Source organism: Prenolepis imparis, unplaced genomic scaffold, assembly GCF_030444845.1.
Source record: "Prenolepis imparis isolate NDT839.2.m4 unplaced genomic scaffold, iyPreImpa1.0 SCAF_9, whole genome shotgun sequence".
Lineage (NCBI taxonomy): Eukaryota > Metazoa > Arthropoda > Insecta > Hymenoptera > Formicidae > Prenolepis > Prenolepis imparis.
The window spans coordinates 199,404-223,384 of record NW_028141167.1 but is presented as its reverse complement, the minus strand read 5'-3'; the positions used below and the strand labels follow the sequence as shown (position 1 = coordinate 223,384).

At 31.1% G+C, this 23,981-nt stretch overlaps 1 protein-coding gene across 6 annotated transcripts in view; it reads right to left on the bottom strand.

Annotated features, from left to right (window-relative positions):
* The window catches only part of Sick (sickie), a 155,963-nt gene that overhangs the window by 94,214 nt on the left and 37,768 nt on the right, over positions 1-23,981 (bottom strand). For 4 of the 6 annotated variants that reach the window (XM_083046695.1, XM_083046690.1, XM_083046691.1 and 1 more), the window contains exons 2-3: positions 17,262-17,379; positions 16,648-16,700 (exon numbers count right to left, since the gene is read on the bottom strand). In XM_083046695.1, the coding sequence (XP_082902821.1) occupies positions 16,648-16,700; positions 17,262-17,379 (171 nt within the window). Of the gene's footprint in view, positions 1-8,949; positions 9,063-16,647; positions 16,701-17,261; positions 17,380-20,930; positions 21,299-21,434; positions 21,646-23,981 lie in introns of those variants that run through there. The other 2 variants (XM_083046694.1, XM_083046698.1) reach the window with 2 other exon arrangements.

Sequence of the window (23,981 nt, the reverse complement as noted above, 5' to 3'; positions counted from 1 at the left end):
TGATTTTTTATGCTAATTGGACGATTATATCCTTATATACAATGGCAATAATTCTAAATAACACAGTTTATAGATGCGGCAGTCAGAAATTAAATTGATTTAATTAAATTGTGTAATTGGCTACCTTGATCTTAATTCTCGAGCACAACTTTCAAATAGTTAAGTTTTTAAAAATAATTTTAATAATATAGTATATATAATTAAAATAAATAAATTTCGATTTTTTATTTCAATTATATTGAGCATGCCAAATAAAATTTATTCTATATAATGTTTAAAAAAGTAATAAATATAATTTTATTACTTGTATTATTATTTACAATTTTGCACGAACATCCAGCGTTGGCTCTAAGCCCTTTTATTAATCATATTCTTAATTTTAATTTTTGCGAGCCTAATTGTTTTATATTATTTAATTTTATTACTTGTATTATTATTTCTTTGTTCAAATTAATGTGCTTATAAATATTGAAATTTTTAACAATTGCCTTAAAAAATATAATTTAATCAAACAAGTTAAAGTGCTCTAAATCAAAATTAGTTAATCCCGATGCAACTGTGATTGATATTGCTACAACTGTATTTTATTATTTACGAAATATCCGCAAAGACAATTTTCTTCGAAATACCTCTAGGACCTGTGAATCTGCGGTCCCAGAATGAGAAGAAGAAGCGAAAGAAGCAAGGAAGGAAGGGGGCGAAAGAGAGATAGAGAGAGATATAGAGAGAAAGAGAGATCCAGAGATGGTGAGAGATGTCCTCTTATGGTAACGTCTTCGCTTCTGCGGTTCACGAAAGAGAAAACAGAACAACAAAAAAGGAGTGTCATCATGAGAAGATTCTCTTCTTTTTTTCTTTATATGCCTTCTTCTTTCTCTTTAATATCATAAGATTGACGAAGAAATAATATGACATTTTATATATTTGCCTTCTCTGATTTTGAAAAAATTCTATATAGAACTATTAAAAACTAAAAATTTTAAATTAATGGCGTTAGTTTACTAAAAAATCTGACTAGATATTGCCATAAATTATTATTCATATTCTTCTCATTTTTTGGTTATAATTATAACATTATGTATAATAATTATAATTAAATATAATATCAAAGTTAAATGTAAATTTAATTAAATATTATCTCTCTCAACTTATTATTAATCAGATTTCTTCTCTCGTTATTATAATTACGATATAGTTTCTTTATTGCTTCTTTAGAAATTTTCTTGCCAGCTAAATTAATAAAATAAAATTAATTAATTAAATAATTCAAAAATAAAAATAAATTAATTCGCGAGAAAGCTAACAAATATGAGAAATTATGATATGCAATGAATTGACAGAAACGCGCAATGTCCGGTGAAAACAGCAAGAAAATATGTATATATATATATATATACGTCTTTTGGAAATGCCGCAATCTCGAAGTAGTAACAGACAACATAAACAGACTGATTATTTTTAGATAGAGAGAGAGAGAGAGGGTTCGTGCCTTCCAGACTTTTTCCACCTAATATCTAAACAGTTATCATGTTTATGCATAGATGAGCTGTTTTCATAGGCCATGTGTATCGATATCTCATCCCGATTATGTCAAAGATTCCGAAAGTATAGAAATTTGGAAAATTATTTGCCAAAGATTTTTAAATACCTATAAATTTTCTAATTTAATTAAATAAAAGCTAGTAAATATTAATAATATATAAATTCGTCCGCAAATTTACTTTACAAAAATTTCTTCAATACATTGTGTTGCAAATGATTTAATTATTTAATCCAGAAAAAAAAAAAAAAAAAAAACAGCACAACATAATAATCAATATCTGTAAATGTTATGAAAACTTCCCAAACGTTACACGATAGGTATATAGCGCATATATTAGAGGCATGTAATTTAATTAATTAGAAAATGTCTTACCGAATAAGAGGAATTTAATATAGTTAAAGATTTTTTAAATCCATTTGCTAATTAAACACGATTGGTTGCGAAAAAAGAGCAAATTTTTTGGAAGCTCTTTGGTACGATCTCGCGTGCTTGGAAGACAGAAAATGAAAGGAATTCTTATAAAGAGCTAACCTGATTTTCTAAGACACCTTTTAGAAGAGAGAGAGAAGACGTACAATGTTCGAACGGTATCCCGGAAATGGAAGCAGCAGGTGGACAGACCGAAGCTCGTTAAGATCCGCAATTAGCGCGATCCCTCAGCCTCAAAACGGCGAAACGAATTCGGTCCCTAGTCAACGGATCCAATTGACTCTACTGGCCAATTGGACATAGCAATTCCGAAATTACATCTGCGCGAAAATGTGTATATCTCTTTTAACCCTCGTCGGGCTACTTAACTATCATAATGTTCAGCGTCGTAGCATATCCGTGAAGACAAAAATGTAAATATTAAGAAATTCTTTAAAAGCATCAAATAGATATTTTGAGATCTAAAGGCTAAGCTATACATAGAGATAAAATCTGAGTAAAAAAACTATACTCGAAATATGAGTATTTAAAGACAAGAGAAAGATTTTTGATAAAAATAAAATTTATAAACTTTAGTAATTAGAACACATTTTTCTGTGTTTAAAAAATTTGGAAATTCGAGAATGTTGAAAGTTTTGTAAATCTCGATAAAATGTTGATAAATATTTGTAATAAAATACAAACAAATTCAACTAAATTAAGCAGTACTTGAACTCGTGACTACATTTCTTTGTTGGTTCGATTAAATAAAGTAATATAGATCGGAAACGTAACTCGTGACGTTCATGTTAATTGTTTGGTTTGCAGCGTCACAGGGGAATTTAATTAACGCCGCATTGTCACGTAAGCCTTTCGAGCGAAATTTTCGAAAAGCCAGGTCGACGGCCCTTTCGTCCGAAGCGAGGAAAGAAAGAGGTTAAAGATTGCGCAGAATGGAAGCGTGGCGGATCAATTTTATGATTAGTATAGATTACCGTTCGCCTCGCGAGCTTTAATTAAAACCGTTGCTGATGAGAACGCTACACCAATTTAGCCCGCGTTATAACGCGAATTTTTTGTCAACAAAAATTATTCGTCAGTCTCTTGGCAAACTAAAGCAGTATCAAAATTACAAACAACGCAAAACATAATAAAGCAATAATAGTGGTTTAGAATTAAAGAATCTTTTTTTCATTTGTGTGTAAATTTCATGTTTCTCGATTGTGTAAAGAAGAAATACATATTTAGAGATTTGAATATCTATTATAGAGACTAGAGTATTAAATATTCATCTAAAAATTCATTACGCCAAAATTAGAGACTATGAAATACACATTGTGCTTTGAAAGAAAATTTAAAAATCTTGAATTCTAAAGATTTATTTAAAGATCTAAGTGAAATATCAAAAGGCGTGAAAAACGCAATCTTATTGAAATTTCGAGTCACCCGATGTAATACGGTAGGATCCAAACAAGCCAGCTTAATGGTTACAACGACCGGCAGAATTCGCGGAATGTATAACGGGAGCACGATAATCTGTGGCGAAAAATGAACGGTCCACGAATGGCTTCGAAAATGACTTGACGATCTTGTAATAATCGTCCATAAATCCCTGGCGCGTATATTAATTCGGGCGAGTTCATCCTGAAAATGTGTAATTTTAGGAAGAGAAATACAAAATAAAACGTAAAAAAAATTATAAATTATAAATTTAAAGATTAAATTTAAATGATTTTATTTTATCTTATAATCTCTTCGTGCGATTAAAACTTAATTAAAATGATTTTCGTTTAACATTTTATGTTTTAGATGTACGAGATGCTTGAATGATAAGCTCAAGATTTGAATTAGGAGAGATCCTTGTATATAATATATGTATATAAGATAAGTTGCAAAATATTCTTCAAGTCTATTAGGATTCTCAGATCTCAAGATTCGTGGATTCCATGAAATTCTCTGACCTCATGATATTTAACTCTACGATTCTTTCTTATGACATTTTTTCAAGATCGGAATCCCGACACTTCCGGATTCTTAAATATTTAGAGAGCGATACTTATTCTTAAATCCTCGAGAATCAATATCCGATTTGCCACAACCAAATATCAAAATTCCGCGAAGCTCAACACCTGACCAGAGTGGAGTAATTTTAACCGCGGTAACTTTTTCTTCGTGTACGTCGAGACAAAAAATGGAAAGAAAGAAATAGGAATGATATTCCGTACTCTGGACCCACGCAATAATCGCTCGAAGGTTCGTCGAGCCTTCTGAAACGGGTCGCATTACCGTATCGAACTCTCTCGCGCGCGCACGCGTGTGCTCTCAAATCGAAGCTCACCTTGAGTCTCATTTCGAGCCGACACGATTTGCGGCAAAAATTTGCACGTCGATGAAAATGGCACCGCGCGTATAATAAGTAACGACAGCGATCGTAGAAGCTGCAATTCGCCGTATCAAGACTCCGCGAGTCGCGAATTGCAACGTATGCACACACGTGTCATTCAGCTAGCTGGGTTAATCTTTGGTTTCTAGGGAACTAATAGTGCATACGGCAAGAGCGAGTCTGTGTTTCGTGCCGATAAATGTGTTTCATTTCATTTTATTATAAATTTCTCTTTCTCTCACTATGAATTAATAAAAAATAACAGTAAAAAATTCTCACATTAAATTATATATAACTTATATAAAATTAATTTAATTTATTTATAATTAAGATATAGCTTAATAAGTTGAAAGTTCAGAATATGGTTTAATCTTTTATTTAAGAGAAAGAGAGAAAAAGACTTAATGCCACAATATATGTTTAGTATTTTAATTTTTAATTTAAAAACTGCAGAATAAAATGTCAAAGAGATATTTTTCTAACAATATTATTTTAATTTACACATACACACATACAATTTGTACACGCAGTTAATTTTTTCTAAAATTTTTCGGGACTCGTAAACCATCAAAGCATCTTGATATAAATTCTGATCTATGCAGCGTTACTTTCGTATGCAAAAGTACAATACTCGAGAGATTCGCAGAGATTGCGAGTGAAGGTTCGCCAACACATCTCGCCTTCGTCTTTTCCATTTTCGGTACCGTTAAGAAGCTACTCCCGTGCCCTTCTATCCCCTATTCTCTCACCGCAATTTAATCGGACGTGCGTTGAAATTCGCAAGAGCGCGGATGACTCGATCTTTCAGCGAAAAACCAACTCTCGCCAGAACTTGTTCAAACCGACGTACATATAGAAGCCTAACAATCTTCCAGTCGTTTAAGAAGAAAGAGATGGTCTAAGAATGTATAAAAATGAAGGAAAAAAAATGTAGATGCTGACCACAAAAATTTCCAAGCTATAAATTTTATTCGCGACTCTCTTGGAGAATGATCATATATTAATTTAATTCGTACGTTTAATCGCGTAAAAGAATTTTAATGCTTATCTATTATTGATTTGTGTTTTAATTGATTTATTTTAATCTATATTAATTTATTCATCTTTATTGTATAATATTTTGTATAATAAACCGATCACTAATGTATCGTTAATTCTCGCGAAATCAATTAAACCGCATGATTCTCGATAAATAAGCTTTTGCAATAATCTAATACAATTGCAACCAATGAGAACCGACAAATTCGCATACGCGAAATGCCCCGAGTTAACGATTACGCTAATTGTAGATGCGCGTGTGCAATGTAACGGGTGAGTAAATTTCGCGAACGAGTGAGTATTCGAATCGAAATCGAAATACGGTGTTTACGCCTTGCGCAGCAAGTATTATAAATCGCCATTGGCGATACATCAATCGCGATCGCACGTCTATCCGTACAATGCAGAGTGCAGTTCGTTTGATGCATATCGAGAGCGGAATAATGCGAACGCTGCGAAGTAACGCTTGTGAGCGTTGCTTGACGTGCGTGGAATGCTTGTGCGGAATAATTTACGAGGTCGAATAGTTGAAATAGTTGTACAAGAGATGTGAAGAGACAAGAAATGTCTGTGATGATTTGACTTGAAATGGAATGTTTTTTATGTGAGATACATAACACATTTATTCTTCTCTCTCTCTCTATTTTATCCTCTATTTTATCCGTTTCTTGCTTGCAAGGTATTAGGAAAAGCCGGAATAAAAAAAACCATATCATTATATTGTTATTGTATTAAAATTTAAATGATAATAAAAGATAGCGCTTCATTTACTGTAATACGTTAATAATATATAATTGATTATTAAAAATATAAAAATGCTGTACTGATATATAAATAAATTTTTGTGAAAGCCGCGTGCAAGGAATATAACAAATTGACAGCCCAATTATTATTGTAATTATTGGTAATATTACATGATTATATCACGCGAATGGCCGATCTTGTTGAAAAAACGCAACCCGACAGTAATAATTGTCTATTTTCCCACCCCAAGGCCGCGTCATAATAAGACTTGGCAATTTTCCGCGACGGCGGAAGTCGGCAGCGATTTACGCGAAAGATCCCGGTCGGACGCAGGTATGCGAAATGCATGAAGAAAGAATAATACATAAGCGCATATACGACATGCACAGTAGCGGGGACGATGTTACGATTGGTCGGCGGGTACCTTGCCACTTATGCAATTTGCTGTACGCTCGTTTTAAGAAGCAATTTGACATTGCGGCCGATCTCTCGCGGCCGTTTATTAACGTTGCCCGATCCCAAACAGGCTCGACTCGTAAATGGCGATAATAATTTAATAAAACGGGCACCCGTGGGTCACACGAAGTCGTCGTTCAATCTTTATTTGCTCACACGGTTTGTTTCGTCGCTTTTTTAATACAGCGCAACATGTTCCCTTTCACTATCCAATTAATTATTCCTAGATATAAAAAATTGACAAATTATATGTATTATAGATACGTTAAACTTGAAGAAGAATTTAAACATTGAAGAATATCAATCCAAACACGTAAGTTTATACATTGTTCATTTCAAATAATATTAATAGAAAATTTGATTATATTAAACTTGCAAATTTTGTGTAAAGAATATTTCCTGCTTAATTATCCTCGTCAATATGAATAAAAAAGCATGTAATTAAAATTATATTATTTATTTCTTTTATATTTCGAGTGTGTGTTTCTTCAGTTTTTAAAATATATTACTATCATTCTCTTGTCATGCGTATATTAAGAATGTGTAGGTATTAATAATTGTGTTTATATTATATTAATATAATTATCTTTCAATCTCAAGGATTTTCATTAATGGTCTTGTCTGGTATTTCAATAGATCTCGAGTATTTCTGCGAAGTATTCCAACATGCATTTGCACGAGAGAAAATGAGAGTTTGCTCGACAAATGCAGCAAATGTAATGATTTCGGGTGTGTCGAGGGGTCCGATTTAGTTAAGAGGAATTCACTATGGTATGTTGTCGTTGCCGAATTAACGGTCGCTTTATTAACTGCGCGCGAGTATCATTGTTGCTTTGATTGACAATTCGGATCATTGTTTGTTCGTCAAATCAACCTTCTGTGAATTCGATGGTTCGCTATTGCTTCCTGGTCTGGATTCAATTAAACGAATCTCGAAATGGTTGGAATTAAAAACTTGATGAAAACATTTATAAATTATATTTAGAATTATATATTTACAGTGAATATAATAATATTTATATCTATTCGTATATTTGTAGGAAAAATATTGATAGCTATTATATATTATATTGTAAATAGAGATTATCCTGTCAAACTTTTGTGTTATAAATTAAAGAATAAATTTTAAATTAATTAAAGTATCATGAATAAATAGTGCAAAATTTTAAAACGGTTAAAAAGAACTTTTTGAGAGAGTTCAGAGAAAAAGTTTTTTCAAAGAGCAAAATGATTGAATGTAGAATTACTTTTCCAAAGTAGTCTTTACATTAGAGTTATCGGTATTTTGGCGCTATTAATTCTTTACGGCCTAAAGTGTTCATTTCTTTGCATATTTAATTTATATTTTCCGCAAAATTATCTCTTTATTTTGCAAGTTTAATTAAAAAATATAATACTAAAATTAAGTTAATGCTTTTAATTAATTTTTAAGTATTAAAATAATTTTATCAAATTACAAAACACAAAAAAAATGATTTGTGAATTATTACATTTTAATAATTATATAAAATTGTATATAAAACAATATGTTTTAGATTAATTTTACAATTTGCTTATGTTTTAAAGAGCAAACTATCACACACACACACACACACACATTCTAAATTTCTAATCTTTATATTATTAATTCTAAATTTCGTTAAGTATTTTAAAAAGTATTTTAAAACATTTTATCATATAAAATTTTAATGGAATTTTTTTGCTCATTTAATAAATGCTGTTAATTTATTCGATATTTTCCGAATATCGATATTTGTGCCAGCTGCAGCGGCAACTATAAATTCTAATATTCCAATAATTATTCGCAGAGATGAAAGTAAATGCGCGTCATGGTCAAGTCGAATAATATATCTATAATTATTTCTTTCAAAAAGAATGTAGTTATGAGAGAGAAAGAAAGAGGAAGAGAGAGAAGATTATAAAAGGTAAAACGACTTTGAGGATCTCCCGTCTATTGCCAGCACGTGCTAGTCGAACATTTACGAAACATTAACTGACTGAGAAAAGATAGAAGACACATGTTCATGCAGCGTATCTGGATAATACCCGTATCCTAAATCTGTTTATATTTTAAACACGCAAATTAGTTTTTTAAAGGGAATATCGCGATAAACATGAATGAGAGATGCGTCGCTCGATTCAAAATTTATCTTTATTTTTTATTATAGTAAAGATTCGAAAATCGCATTAATGTTTGTCGGCAATATTCAATTTTTAATGTTAAAAGTATTTACATATAACAGTATTATATAACAATATTTTTTAATTATTTATAAATAATATGAATATAAAAGAAGAAATTTAAATAAGCATAAATATAGAAATTAAATTCTTATAGAAGAGAGTTAGAAATCAACGTTTTAATTGAAAATGTTACCTTATTATTATGAGAAATAATAACTCTTGTTTTCTCAATCAAACACAAAAACAAAATATAAATCGCACAACGATTATCGTCAATTTGCTAATTAGCATCGCGTTAACGGCATTTCATTCTGCGATAAAATTAATCGATTCCTTTATGGACACATTATTTCGCGCGCTTTCTGACGCGAGAATCGGTGCAGCATCCGCACTGCTGGACCACTCGTGGGATACTAAGCGATGAGAGACAGAGAAAGCATACACGGATACACGAGGTCGAGGTAAGCTACAGCGCAATTGGACGAACAGAGACTACGTTAGCAGGCTGCGGAGAAGGCCAAAGGAAAAAGGAAGGAATCGGCAAGTGGTAGTGGGTAGTGGGAGCACTTTCCAAGTGTGGGAGCCTAGAGAGTCCAGGTATCCACGTGGTCAGCGGATCGTGAGTCAGATCGTATCACATTTATGTAACTATCCATGTGTCATTGAATCAATGTTTTATAACAAATTTATTTTACAAACAACAACGATCAAATAACGATACTGCTAACGTGTATGACAATTTTTAGGATAAATTGATAAATCATCATTCATTAAATGACAAAAGATTAAAAAAGTACAAATATCTAAAGATTCCAAGAAAATTCCAAGATCAGGGTACTAAGATTTTGAAAGTTCAAGTTTCTTCAAGTTGATTTCAAGTTTTTCAAATTCTAAAGTGTCAAAGAGTCTCAATGTTTCCAACATCTAAAGCTCCAAAAATTTTTAATTTAAGTTTGAAATTGCTCCGAAAACAATTACAACATCATATACCCATGTCAGATGTCAGCTTCTGTTGTAACTCTTTTATCCAAATATACATACTTTATATAAACAAACATAAAGTCATATAAATTTATCATCGTTTAATTGTTTCCAGATCCGCGTCAGTCAAAAACGCTATAATTTTAAGGTTGCAAAGATTAAAAAATTCGTGCTTTCGAGAGATTTAATTATCTAAAAAAAGTTAGCTTAAGATTATTCAAGAAAAATATGATATTAAAAAAAGATTTAAGCTTTTTTTAACAATATCTTTCAATCTGAGACTCGACGATCAAAAAACCATTCCTTTCCAGAGGAAAGAGACAGCACTGATCACTTTTGATCTGTGTATTTCCATCCAATTTACTCGGCATATTGTGTATTTAGAAGGTTACTATACTGACAGGATCCGAAAGAGGCGAGGCTTTTTTTTCCCGCGGTCGGCTCATTCACCAAGACACCGCGAATCGAATTGCTGAATCTTTCACGAACACACCAGTCCGTCGGCCGACAATGTAACAATTTATCGGCTTTCACGGGAATTTCATTAACTTTTGAAAACGAACCCGCTCGCTTGTGCGCTGACAAACGACCGGAAGTATCGATGTACTCCCTTCAGAATGCTCTATTTTAAAGTCCCGTGGTTTAAGAGTAAAATGTTTTGCTAATAAAATATATATTAAAATGATAAAAATTACTAAGACAGAAAGTTATATACATATAAAGAGTTTAATCAAAATTGGAGAAATTTTTAAAGAAACTTTTAAAATAAAAAAATAAGCTTAATATATATGTAATCAAATAAATTAATTAATAATTAAATATTCAAAATATAATGTAATATATAAAAAAGTTGTTTAAAATTTATTATTTGTAAAATATACAATATTTGTTTGCAATTTATTTAATGATTTAATTTACAATAAATAATTTTATATAATTAATTAAAGAGAGAGAGAGAGAGAAAGAGAGTGAAAGAGCTAATCTTAATTCATACATAACAGCAGACATTGTCATTTTCTAATTGAGGAAAAATAAATATTTATAATGTTAAAACAATCAAGCATGAGTCGAGTGTGCGCAAAGATGAAGAATGCACTGCTACGTCAGGGGAAAATTGCATTCCGAATCATTCGCGGACATCCGCGCGGATCAATGAAAATGCGATGGACGATTACGAGAAGCAATTTTACTTATTCATTATACAAATAAACATTATGTGAATACGTTGTCCGCCTTTATCTCTTCGCTATTTTGATCGTTGTATTGCTTTACGATAAATATAAAGGCATATTTAAGTTTAATAATGGACGGCAAATATTAATTAATCTAATAACGCACATTCGAATAATGACATAATCGATTGATGATTTTTGCACAAGAATTCTTACGTGAGAAAATAGACTTATCATCAGATACTTGGTATCTGACTAATCTGGAGATAGAAAAAGTGTATATTTACACCGAGAAGAAATGAGTCTTACAAGTTAGAGTGAATTCTACTAAACAAAAAATAAACAATATGTGTGTATGATGATATAATATAAATTAGCTAAATAAATATTAATAGTTATTGTAAAACTAAATTATAATATTAAATTAATAATTAAACTAAAAGAAAAATTTAATGTAATCGAATAAGTAAACGCATGAAACTTGTGAAAAATTTTATTTTTAAGTGCTTGTTAATTATACTTTACTGTCCGAGATAGTAGAAATGTGAGTTTTTAGGAACACCCAATATATGTATACAACAGGCTTTTCAGTCTCTGAAAGAGGAAATATGGCCTAGAACGTTTCTTTTTTTTCACAAAGCGATCTTACCGGGAAACCGCGCCTACGAATATATATACATATATATATATATATTTCCTCCTTTTCTCTCTTCGCTCTTCCTCTTTCGACTCGTGTAGTGTATAAATGTGTACTAACTCGTATCTAGGACACCTGCGGCATTTTCATCGTGTTCAACACCCAATACGATTTCCCTAATACTTGCTCTCACGCTTTCCTAATCTAAACAATCGAATAATCGATTTTTAAACGCTCGTTCATCAAGCCGCGTTTACTTAAATACTTTGGCTCTATATCGTTACCTCGTTTACGGATATAAATTATCTCACGATTCTACGTACTCTCTCAATTTGTAATAATGATTTTAGATCATTAAAAAATATTTTATGGTGTATTATTCAACACACGCGCTATAAAATTATTTGAAAGTAAAATATATTTCTCGATTAAGTCGTCGTCGACTCGGTTAAATAGACCGGTGCTTGACTAATATATACGAAATGACTCATCTTTGCTATCTCTAGAGAGTGAATTTCTCCGCGAAATAGAAATAGATTGCAATGGTCCAACGCTAGCCAGTAGATGTAATGCCAGTTCCGGTTTAAGTTCGAGTTTAGCCGGCTCTTTAATCATTAAAACAACGTTCATGACCGAAGGAGATGAGAACTCTCGAATTCTGTCGCAGGTAACAAATTTATGTAGATTGAAAAAGAAACACACAAATCTTTCGGTGAGAAAAATTAACGCTTTCGATGCACCATCGTAATTAAATCGGAATTGATCAATCCAAAAGAGAGATTTAGAAACATAACTATAATATCAGTAATTTAGAAATACAGATTTACCTTTTAATTTAAAAGAATAATCCAGACTTTTATTACATTTAATAAAATTTTAAAACTTTTCTTTGAAATTTTATTAAAAATTCAAATCTTTTCTTCTTTCTTAATTTTTAAAAATATATTTGCGACTTTTTTTTCTCTCAATAAACAAAGACTGACAAGTGAAAGGATTGATATGGCTGGTTGATAATAAGAGAATGGACCGCATCTCTGCGTGCATAATGCTATATTGCTGACTTATGCAACCATCGGACGTTTCCGGTTTGCTTAGCGAAGCACGGAGAACGCACGTTTTGCTCTGTACGCTATTGTATGTGTCACAGGAGTGCGTACGAGTTGTAAACCGACGATGAATTGTAAGTCGCGTGCGGAGCGCGGGCCAGAAAGGAAAACACATGATACGCACCGGTTATAGATTGTTTCACGAATTACTAAAAACATCAACGAAATCGACGAAAATATGGCGTGAAATATTTTTAAAAAATAGAAAAAAAAACAAAAAAATTAGAATTAAATTCTGCTCTAAATATCAGTCAACTCTTAACTAATTGAGATAAAGTTTCGAATAAAAAATATTCTTTAATGTTGAAAAATATTTAAAGCCTCTCGATTAAGCCATCACATAATAATGGGTTTGTTTCTCTGCCTCGATTGATTATCCTCACTTATCACTATGAATCACCGTGTACATATGGTGCGTGTGCTTGGCTTGCTTTTAATTATAGACCGGAGCCCTTCTCCTTTCCTTAGCGTCCACCCTCGACACCGCGAAATTGGAAAGGCGACTTCTCTCTCTACGAGTCGACTACCTAGGCTCGTTTCTGCTACTCATTCGATTGAGGGTAAGAACAAAACTCCAAGAGGAAAGACTTGGAAGAGCTCTACATCAGTCTATGCTGTCAAAGTGCCAACGTGAACTAAATTCTAGAGTAATACGAAGCGTACTTAATATAAAGCATATACTATATAGTTATTAAAAGTTATGTGCAAAGTTTGCTAGTTTAGTTAATTATCGAGTTTCTGTCAAACAACTGAAGAATAATGTTTTGAATTTTGTATTCAATTCAAAAATAAAACTAATTTTTGCTGTCACTTCTCCCACGCTTTTTATATATAAAATTTTTATAGTTATATTTCATTATGTATTTAAAAAATTATATACTTACATTTATTTTTAAATATATATAATAAAATGTAAAATATATAATAAACTATAACTATAAAATAAAATTTTATAATAAAATTTTTTAAATGTAATATACATATAACAAGATTTAATTGTTCCTAATTATTTTTATTTATTTGATTTATTTTAATTATATTTTTAATTATTATATATTTTATTATATATTTTTAATATCTATGTGTGTGTGTGCATCAAGTCATTTATAATCTTTGACACGAATTTTACTGTATTAAAAGCAACAAGGAAACATGAATATTTCTAATTTTTGGATCGTCACTATTTATTACGAGAGTACGAAGATTGAATAGTAGATATTTGAATAGAAAAGGAAGGAGAGAAAACGATCGAGACAAAACCAGGTGAGAGGGGAGAAACGCGTGTTTTATGGATTCTAAGTGCATCTCGCTAAGAAAACGAGCCACGTCACATCCGGATGTATAGATCGAAACGCGCAGTTGAGTTATATTCTCTCTCTCTCTCTCTCTCTCTCTCTCTCTCTCTCTCTCTCTCTCTCTCTCTCTCTCTCTCTCTCTCTCTCTATCTCCTTCCCACCCCTTCCCCGTCTCTCTCTTTATCGAATAGAGTGATACCTCTTCGTGTTCCCAATTTGCATAATCCTGAGTCAACGTGTAATGCTCTTCCTCAAAGGATACAAATTGAAGGATTGCCTCCAAGAATGGAGTCCTTATAATATTATATATGGGATAGAAAGCTATCTATCTTGAAATTTTATTGCATGTTTTCTAACATTTTGTCAAATGTTATATAACAGTAAAAAAATAGTTCGATTCTTTAAAATATTTTCGGTTAATAGAAAAAAATGTAATTGCAAAAAATATAGTAAATACTTTTTCAAGTTCTGGTAACACATAATATATAATAATTGAAAAATTTGCATCAATTTTAAAATGTAAACATAATTTTTATATATACCTATGTAATGTCAATTTTATTTTTATTTTATGTCTTATTAAACATTAAATTATTTAAATTAATATTGTATGTGCTATACTAAACCATCTCCCTTTCAGAGGATACTAAAATGTGATTGGCAAAATTTAATGTCTATTGGAAGTACAATATAGACAGTTAAAAATTTTTCTTATGTAAGAAACTCAGACAAAGTATCGCATTCGCTAGGAGAAAAAACAATAAATAGTTGACATAATTTACGAGCAAGGATATAACGAGACGTTATAATAAATGGCTTTTAATTAACCGCGCGCGAATCCCTAAAGTCCTTAGAGAAACCAGATATTTAATCGCGGATATAAAACGTGCGTGTCAGAGGTTACGCGAAATGTGATTCTAAGCGAATCCTTTTGCCGTAGCACTTCTGTAAAATGCCAATCTGAGATCCAAGCAATGATCGTTTTTCTCAGATTCAAGCGTAGATTTATTTTATAGTACAATACTATTGCAAAATACGATTATTACGTATTTATATTATAACGCAAAAATTGACGATATTTATATAATTATACACACTGTAAAAAAATTTTGTGTAAAATTACAACTATTATAGTGGGTAATTTTAAGACCCACTATAATAGTTGTAAATTTCCACGCGTTTGTAAATTTGCAGTATATACAAGTAAAATTAATTTCTTCATTTGTAATTAAGCTGATTGCAAAAATAAATTTACAATATGTATGTAAAATTATAAAACGATAATGTAAAAATATTTTTTATAATTGTATTATTAAACATATTATTAAACACAATATATTATTAAACATATTATTAAACACAATATATTATTAAACATATTATTATTATACATATTATTAAACACGATATATAGAATATTACTGTTGTATTGAGTAATATTACAAAAATTTAGATAATTACATAAAATCTTTAAAATATCATATTATTTCGTAAGTTTCCATATAAAAGAAGATATATTTACATAATAAAAGACAAATCTACATAATTTTGTGGAATTACATAATTTCTGTATAATTACATGATTTCTTATATTTACAAGACTAATCATGTAATTTTTACACCTATTATTTGTGTAAATTTACTAAATTTTTTTACAGTGCATATTATAGTATATTATAACGAAGAATTATATATTTTGTTAAGTCACAAAGTAAAATGTAGCTTCAGAGACGGCTTAAAAAATTTATTTTTCAGAAATAGTATATCGATATCAAGATCCAGTGTATATTGTGATATATTTCAATTTGAAATTATTGTAAATAAATTAACCAAGAAAAAAAAGTAAAAAACTATAAATAAAAAAGGAAGTATACGGTAACATAATTTGAAAACTAGTTTTAGTCTATATTAAGTTAATTAAAAAATTAATTAAATTAGAAATTTTTAAAGAAATAAGATGTAAATAAATAGATAACCGTCTTAATTAAAGATGTTTAAAAAAATTAATTAAAAAGTTAACAATTTGAAAATTGATATTGACACTTGATATTTTTCGAGGAAAAAATAGAAATGTACCACAAGATGCAATTTAGTTTGTTTTTTCCGCGCGTTATTCTAAATACATATTCTCCGAGGAAGAGCGCAGACGGTGATCTATATGGTGCATCGTATACGTGCGGTTGCACTGATTTTATCTGCATATCCTAAGCGTCGAGAGCTTGCGAGCTCTCTATTTTTAAAGGACGGTTAGTTCTTAAATTTGCTTCTCCGAGAAAGCCCCGCGCATCAAATGCGATCTACCGAGTTTTCGAGTCGATTCGGTTTTTATGTATGTACAGGGTGAGATTTTTACCTCCCATCTAATTAATGAGCAAGCGCAATCGGCATTCTCTCTCGAATTTGATTATAAAGGGCATTTAATAATTGGTAATTAATATTTTGTTTATGTAGAATAGAAAAACTTATTATGTATATGTTGCAATAATAAAACAGATATAATACACGCATTTCTCTTATGCAATTAATTTGGAATTTAAGTCGTAATCGTTTAAGTCGTACTATATATTTGATAAATATAGATAACATACAATATATTAATTAATTGAGACATTTTTAAAATGTTTTATAAATGTCTTTATATTCTTTTCATTTTTTAGATAATATATGTATAATATTTAGTTTAAAGTATTATACACTCACCATTTGTTGAACGCTTTTCGGTTTCCGGTTTACGTCGATCACTTTTTGATTAGCTGCAACAAGAGAGATATAATCGTGAATTAATTTAGAAAGCATTTTATTTTATTTAACCGACTAACGGACATCCCGACGAATTGCATACGGCACGCACGTACATACAGCACGTGACTATCGTATTCTATATGCGGTAAGAACTTTACTGCCAATTTGTGCGTTATGTTATGAATAACTGTCCAACGCCATAAACGATTCGGTTCTGTTAAGCGAATCACCGATTTACCGACTCGTTAGCTAGCCGATCGATCGACCGACCAGTTTCACATTCATCGATCTTTATTAATAAAATATACCGTAACTAAATCTTTATTTATTTCACATAAAAATGTTTCTAATTTTCCATAAAAACAATAAATTAAAAATACATTAATTTTTAATTATAATATTTTTGAATATGCAATTTAGTTTGCAGATTCACAAACACACATTTTTATAACACATAGGCAATTTTTTTAAATTACTATATTACTATATTAATTTTTTTGCTTTCTCTCGATATATATATACAATATATATATCTGAATAATTATATAACTTTTAAAAGAGAGGACACTTACTGACTGCCTCCACCAAGTCGGCCAGAAGGACACCGTCGCAGAGATCAGCCTGAAGATCGGCCACTCTCCTCTTGCAACCTCCTCGTTCCAAGTAATAATTTGCCCAATCCGTATAGATCTGAAAAAAAATTTAAAGTATTATTTTAGTCTTAAATAAAGTATATAAAGTTACTTGATAAACACACGCACACACATGTACATAGAAATATCCTTAGATATCTCTAATAATATCAATAAATAAACAAATAAATATAATTAATGATATTTCCCAAGTTATCATACTTTTTTCCCCTTATTTTCAAAAAATATATATATGAGAGAAAGGGAGAGGAAGATAGAGAAAGAGAATCTATTTTTATAATAAAAAAAAATAGTTTTTTTACTATATTAAATTTCAGTTTCATTATATTTACTTTTAATTACTATGTTCATATTAGACTCATTTTCCTCATCGTCTTCATAAAGAGAAAACACAGAGTAAATTGAATTAAAGTTATTCATCGCAATGCTATGCGGAAAATTGCAATGCGCCCTTAATTATTGCGTCCCATTTCACGGCAATGATTATGTTTGATCGATTGGCTCTCAAGATCAGCTCGGTGTATATTAAAGACAATCGCAAAGGAGAAAGAAAGAGAATAATAAAGAACAGTTCGTAAAGAGAAAACATATTATAGAGATGTAGACTTTAATGGTTATATAGATCGATTTTATTATTTCTCCGTGCTACAGTTGCACGCCAATTATTACTTGTCCGTTATGTTTGCTCGACCTCTACAAACGTTTGCATTGTAAAAATAATAAATAGTTGCAAAAAAATTGTGCACGTAAATATCTTGCAAGATAATTTTTGTTTCCCACATTGAAAATTCCTTGAAACTAATTTTAAAGTAATGTCAGTCTGTTGTAAAAATAATTTTATGAATAAAAATGCAAATTTTCTTCTATATTAAAAAAAATAAAGAAAAAATAAATTTTTTTACACATAATTGATTTTCTTTCTTAAATATTTTTAAAAGATCGTAATAAATATTTCTATTGTGAGCCGAGTTAGTCAAACTTGTGCAAATTGTACGGTTGACCTTATGCTACTCGAAATGATAGAAGTAAAGTGAAGAATGCCAATTGACGCGATAGGAATCTTTCCACCTCGAAGAATTTCTCGCGAGATGTTTCCTTATTTGCCTCTCGCCTTTCTGGCATGTCGTGTCTCGCCTTTAATATACATACATATGTGCATAAATATTAACTCTGCGCTGAGCCTTAATTAAGCTCTTCGATGCATTTTATCTCAAAAATTTCTTTGTGATAATATTGAATATAATAAATTGAATGCAATAAACATTTTACGTTTTTTGAAAAAAAAAACTCCGATTCGAAAATTATTATAATTCTCCAGGAAAAAATATAATATTAATGTAATTTTATAAATGTCGACAAAATAATATTATAAATATATTTAAACAAAAAATATTATTAAAATTAGGAAAATCTTATCTAAATTCTAATGAAGAAAACTCCAATAAATATAGAAAATAAGAAAATTTTCTTTAAATGAAAAATATCTTTAAAGAGTCGCATATATGATATAAAGAAATTCTACATCTTGTGCATAATTATTCCAATCTGTGAAGAGATGATAACGCAGAAAAATGCATTAACAAGCACTTGATAGTGCACTTTGACATAACATGTCACATCGTTATCGCAATTTTGCAATTTATCTTATTATTAATACGACGAAGAACGTGTTTTAAGTTTGTTACCGAAATATTCCTTTTTCTTTATTTTTATGCAATTTATTTTTATGAATTATAATTCAAATTTCTATCGTTATATTTCTAATTAAATATATTTAGAGTTTAATTAAACAACATCTTTCTCATAAATCTCAATCTCTAATTAGAACAATTTTGATTATTATATCACTAATTATGCACTTTATAGATCGCGTCGGACAATCGGATGACAAATTTTTAATCGATGCACAAAATTTCAATTAGTGCATAGTTGTTAATATACCTATAACGTCATAAATCTCAATTGTTGTAAAGATGCACACTCGCGTAACATGCGACAGATATCCGTATACTCATTGTCAGTGAAATCGACTGCAATTGATTGTCGATTCTTTTCTCATCGTTTTCTTGTTCAGCGAAAACAACACGTCAGGCAATGCATTTTCATCATACGTGGCGATTCATATATGTCACATCACAGGTGTTATCTCCTACTATTTGCAACAACCTTGATGGCATGTATACTTACGTTTATTAACACGCGATAGCCTCTCTCCCCGTTACCCGTGTTTATCTTCTCTCTGTTTCTTTCACCCGCTATTTTATAGTGCCGCAGGTGCACGATTGTCACTACGCGTGTTATTTATTTGTCGGATATTTGAACGGATGGCAAAGAGAGAGGGAGAGAGAACGAGAAAGCGAGAAAAGAGGGGAAGTAAAGAGAGCGAAATGATACGTTGATCAATTTGTTTGCAAATTCAAAATCAAATCAATATTATTTCAGATATTTCGTCGAGTGCACATTTTGAATTTTACTTACGCTACGTCGTTAATTATCTCGCTTCCGATATTGCGTCATTAATTGCGCACATCTTCAATTAGAAACTTTTGCGTGAGAAATGGTTTTTTCTAAAAATTGTTGTATTCATCCGTATATATTTTTTCATATATGTGAACATCGGGGGACATAAATCACGCCAGGAAGCATGAATTGTCCCGACGCGTTTACCGTGCTGGCGAAGCGCCAGACTTTTCAGCGCGTGCAAGCGTGCGAGCAAACGACTCTCGAGAGTCTGTCCGAAGAGGCAGAGAGAGAGAGAGAGAGACGAGCGCGCACTGGACGCTGGAAGGCACAAGGAAAGACAAACGTGGTGCACGACGAGAAAGAGAGGAAGACAGGAGCCACACAGAGAGCGAGGAGAGGAGAGAGTTAGTCATCGCGTACTATTTTTAAGCGTGCAAAGAGACGAACGGAAGGGACGCGGGCAAAGGCTCGCTTCATGATTTCAGGTCGCCATTATTACGGCGGCCACGATGATGGGGTCGTCGCTTCTCTCAATCTTTTCGCGCTTTTCCGATTAAATCCCAGGACTTTCCCGCGATATTTCAGAGGGCAAAGAGAAAGAGGAAGAAGCAGAAGCAAGATCGAACGAAACGCATATACTAAAGTATCTCATTTTGAGATAAAAGATATATATTTTATTTTATATATTGTAGTTTATTTATATAATTTTGACTGTAAAAGAATCTGATTTGTTTTCTTTTATTTTGTTTGTTTTATCTGTCTGAATCCGAATAAATGGGCTTGCTATTTATTCCGCTCGATACTCACATAAGAAGAGTGTTTATAAAAGCTTTATCTGTCCATACTTATATATATACGCATTGATAATGGAGTGGACAGGCGGGAATAGATTTAGCGAGATGTGATATACTACTAGTGTCCAATCAAAACTTTATTACACCCTTGATTGTACTAAACCGTCTCTCTCTTTTCGTGATTAAAAATTAATTGATTGAAATTTTTAAATTTGCGAAGAGGGGGCGAGAAATACTTGAAAGTTTGCATAAATTATAAATTATAAATTATTGATTCGAGACGTCTCTTGGGGCGAAAGAGATTACGAGCAAGAAAGGAGCAACTTTTTACCTGCACGATATTACGCGTGGAATCGGCCTTAATATCGTCGACGGAACCGCGCACGGATCTCGGCGCTCTGATACACGCCATGACGCCGCCGGTGGTCACCGCGATACTCCAGCGTCATTCGAATGCACTCTGCAATTATCTCTCGCGAATCGTAATTGTACTCTGCACTTTGCACCGAATCGCCACACAATAACGCATAATTGCGATCGCGCTCTAATCGCGCTATAATTAAAATTCTAATCCTTGACACATCCCTGACTCCTCGTGATTTTCACTTTTGTCTTTTTCAATAAACGTTTCTCGGATTGACAACTCGCACGCCGATTATATTATTATTCTTTTTTCTAAAATGCTTTCATTTTATTTTTCTGCAAAATATATAAATTAAAAATATATGTTTTTATCGGTTATAATAATACTATTAAGATATTTATCGAAATCTCAACAAGTTTGATATTAATTTAATTCATGCTACTCAATATATTGTTAAAAAAATCGTCTCACTGTGTAAAATGCCTTTATATATACTTTATATATTTTATTTAAGTTATTATATTGTAATTCAATTGTTCAATTTGTCAGTCAAGAGAGAGCCGCCCGCCCTCGTTCTGGATCGATCTCCAGAACGACGTGACGATTTTTGCGGCATTTGCGCGACGTCGCGACTCATTTTAAGAGAAACATAGAGAAGCGTCTCGACACCACGACGCATCGGACGTAACTGAATACGCGAGCGCGACCAAGTGCACGTTTCTCTATTCGTAGGTATACAATCTCTCGCGCCTTCTCCTTCCTCTCATTTTCTCCCTCCTCATCATCATCTCTTTCATCTCCCCTCCTTTTCCTGTTTTGTCACTCTCTCTCTCTCTCTCTCTCTATCTATCTATATGTATATCTATATCGCTATTTACAAAGGATCTATAGAATATCAACAAGTTACGTCCTTGTATTTGATACAATTGTATTTTGAAACTTTGAGAGTATAGAGTTATGGGAAACTTGAAAAAATTTATTATAAACTTCAAAATATATAATGTTCGAAATATTGTCACACATTTTGTATAATGATGCATTTAATAGTATTCAATAAAATGACTACGTCTTTCTTTCGATTATTTTATAATTATTGTTAAAAAACAAAATAATTTATATACATTATACATATACATTGTAAATAAAATTTTTGTATAACGATGGAAGAGATGTTAATCTAAATTTATTCAAATCAAATTTTAATTATTTCCACTCAATCTAATCACGAATTTTTCATTTTAATCAATCTACTTAAAATTAAATCGGAAAATAATTAAAATTAAAATAATTTTTGTTTAATCATAAATATAATTTTAATAATTAAAGTTATATTATATCAAAATAACATTTCAATCTTAAATTTAACAATTGTAAATTACATAATTATATTAATTTTACATACACATATAATTTGTATAATAAATATGTTAATCTTTTTTTTGCGCGCATATTTTTAATTTAATCGTAAAATTATGCAAGATTCATGTTCTGATGAAAAATGTTTATGTATATACAAAAGTCTCGCGAGAAATTAAGGACTAAGAATCATGATGATGACGCATGCATCAGAAAGTGTGACACATCTTAAGATTGCTATTTTAAGACATTTACGACGAGCATATGATCTGAAGAAACTGCATCGAACTGTCAAATAATGGCAGAACTGTAAGGATATTAAATTAAGGGGGAAATTTCTCGATAATATAAACGAATCAGCGTCAATTCAATAATATATGCAATTTTTCAATGCTATCGTTTAACTTTAATAAAGAGAATTACCAGAAGAAATGATCAGAGAATCGCATATACATATACAGAGAATTGTAGTAGAAGAGAGAAACATTAATTTTTATTTTATTTACAATTAGAAATGTATATAACAGTGACTATAAGTGCTTTATATGTATATCTTTGTGATATTTTATGCAACATGATGTAATAAATATAAAGTAAAATAAAAACCATATCTCTGTTAAAAGATACAAATTTCAATAAAAATTCATATTTTTAAAGTTGTACGTGCGACAAGAAAATTATGAAAACATCTATAGAATATTATTTTGATCGCGAAATACATAATACATCCAAAATTTTAATACCACTCTCTAAATATCGATTTCATAATCTTCGAATATAATTTCTACTATAATACCACCCTCGATTTATATTAAATGTATATTAGAATTTGCAACAATTGTTTCTCTCAAACTTATTTAGAGATAAGCAAATTGTAATAATGTATCGTGGGATGTATCTATACAGAGAGGGAATGAAAGAGGATATAAAGAGGAAGAAGAAGTAATAAAAATTGCTAGACGTCCGACGATGTTCCGGGAAGACAATATCTTTCCTCCGCGGGCGAAAATAACACGTAAAGGGGGATGGAAATAGAAAACGAGAGACGCGGTTCGGCGGTTGAAGGGAGGAAAGAGCGGACGACGGCGACAGTCAAAATAGAGCACGATGAGTAAAGCGATCAGCGAGCGTCGTCGTTTGCGTGGGCGTCTTCCTTTGAATCAACGAATTAACGGAATCAAACAGAAGGCCGTAAATTCATCAGCGACCGATTCGTGAAACCGTCTCGTTGATTAGGTCGCCAAGTCATTCTGTTGCAGCAAGCTACCGCATTCTATCGTATCCTATATACTCTATATAGTACAGTTTCTCTCAAAGTCTTCGATACGATAGCGCGATCCAAACTAGTCTTCCAACAATTAAAAGAAATTGAATTTTAAGAGATTTAATTTCAATTTAATAAAGAATTAACTCTAAATTAAGAAATTAAAGTAAAATTTAATTTAAAATATCATATAATTTTAGCTATAGTGATCTGCTTCTTTCATTAACTATTTTTGATTATAAAATAAATCATATCATGGACAAATTAATTAACTGTAGTTAGACGTCAGCAATTTCTCTCTCTCTCTCTCTCTCTCTCTCTCTCTCTACGTATTTCAATTCTGTTTATCAAAGTTGCCAGTAATTTTGGGGTTTGGTGGTTCGATAGAGTGCAATTTC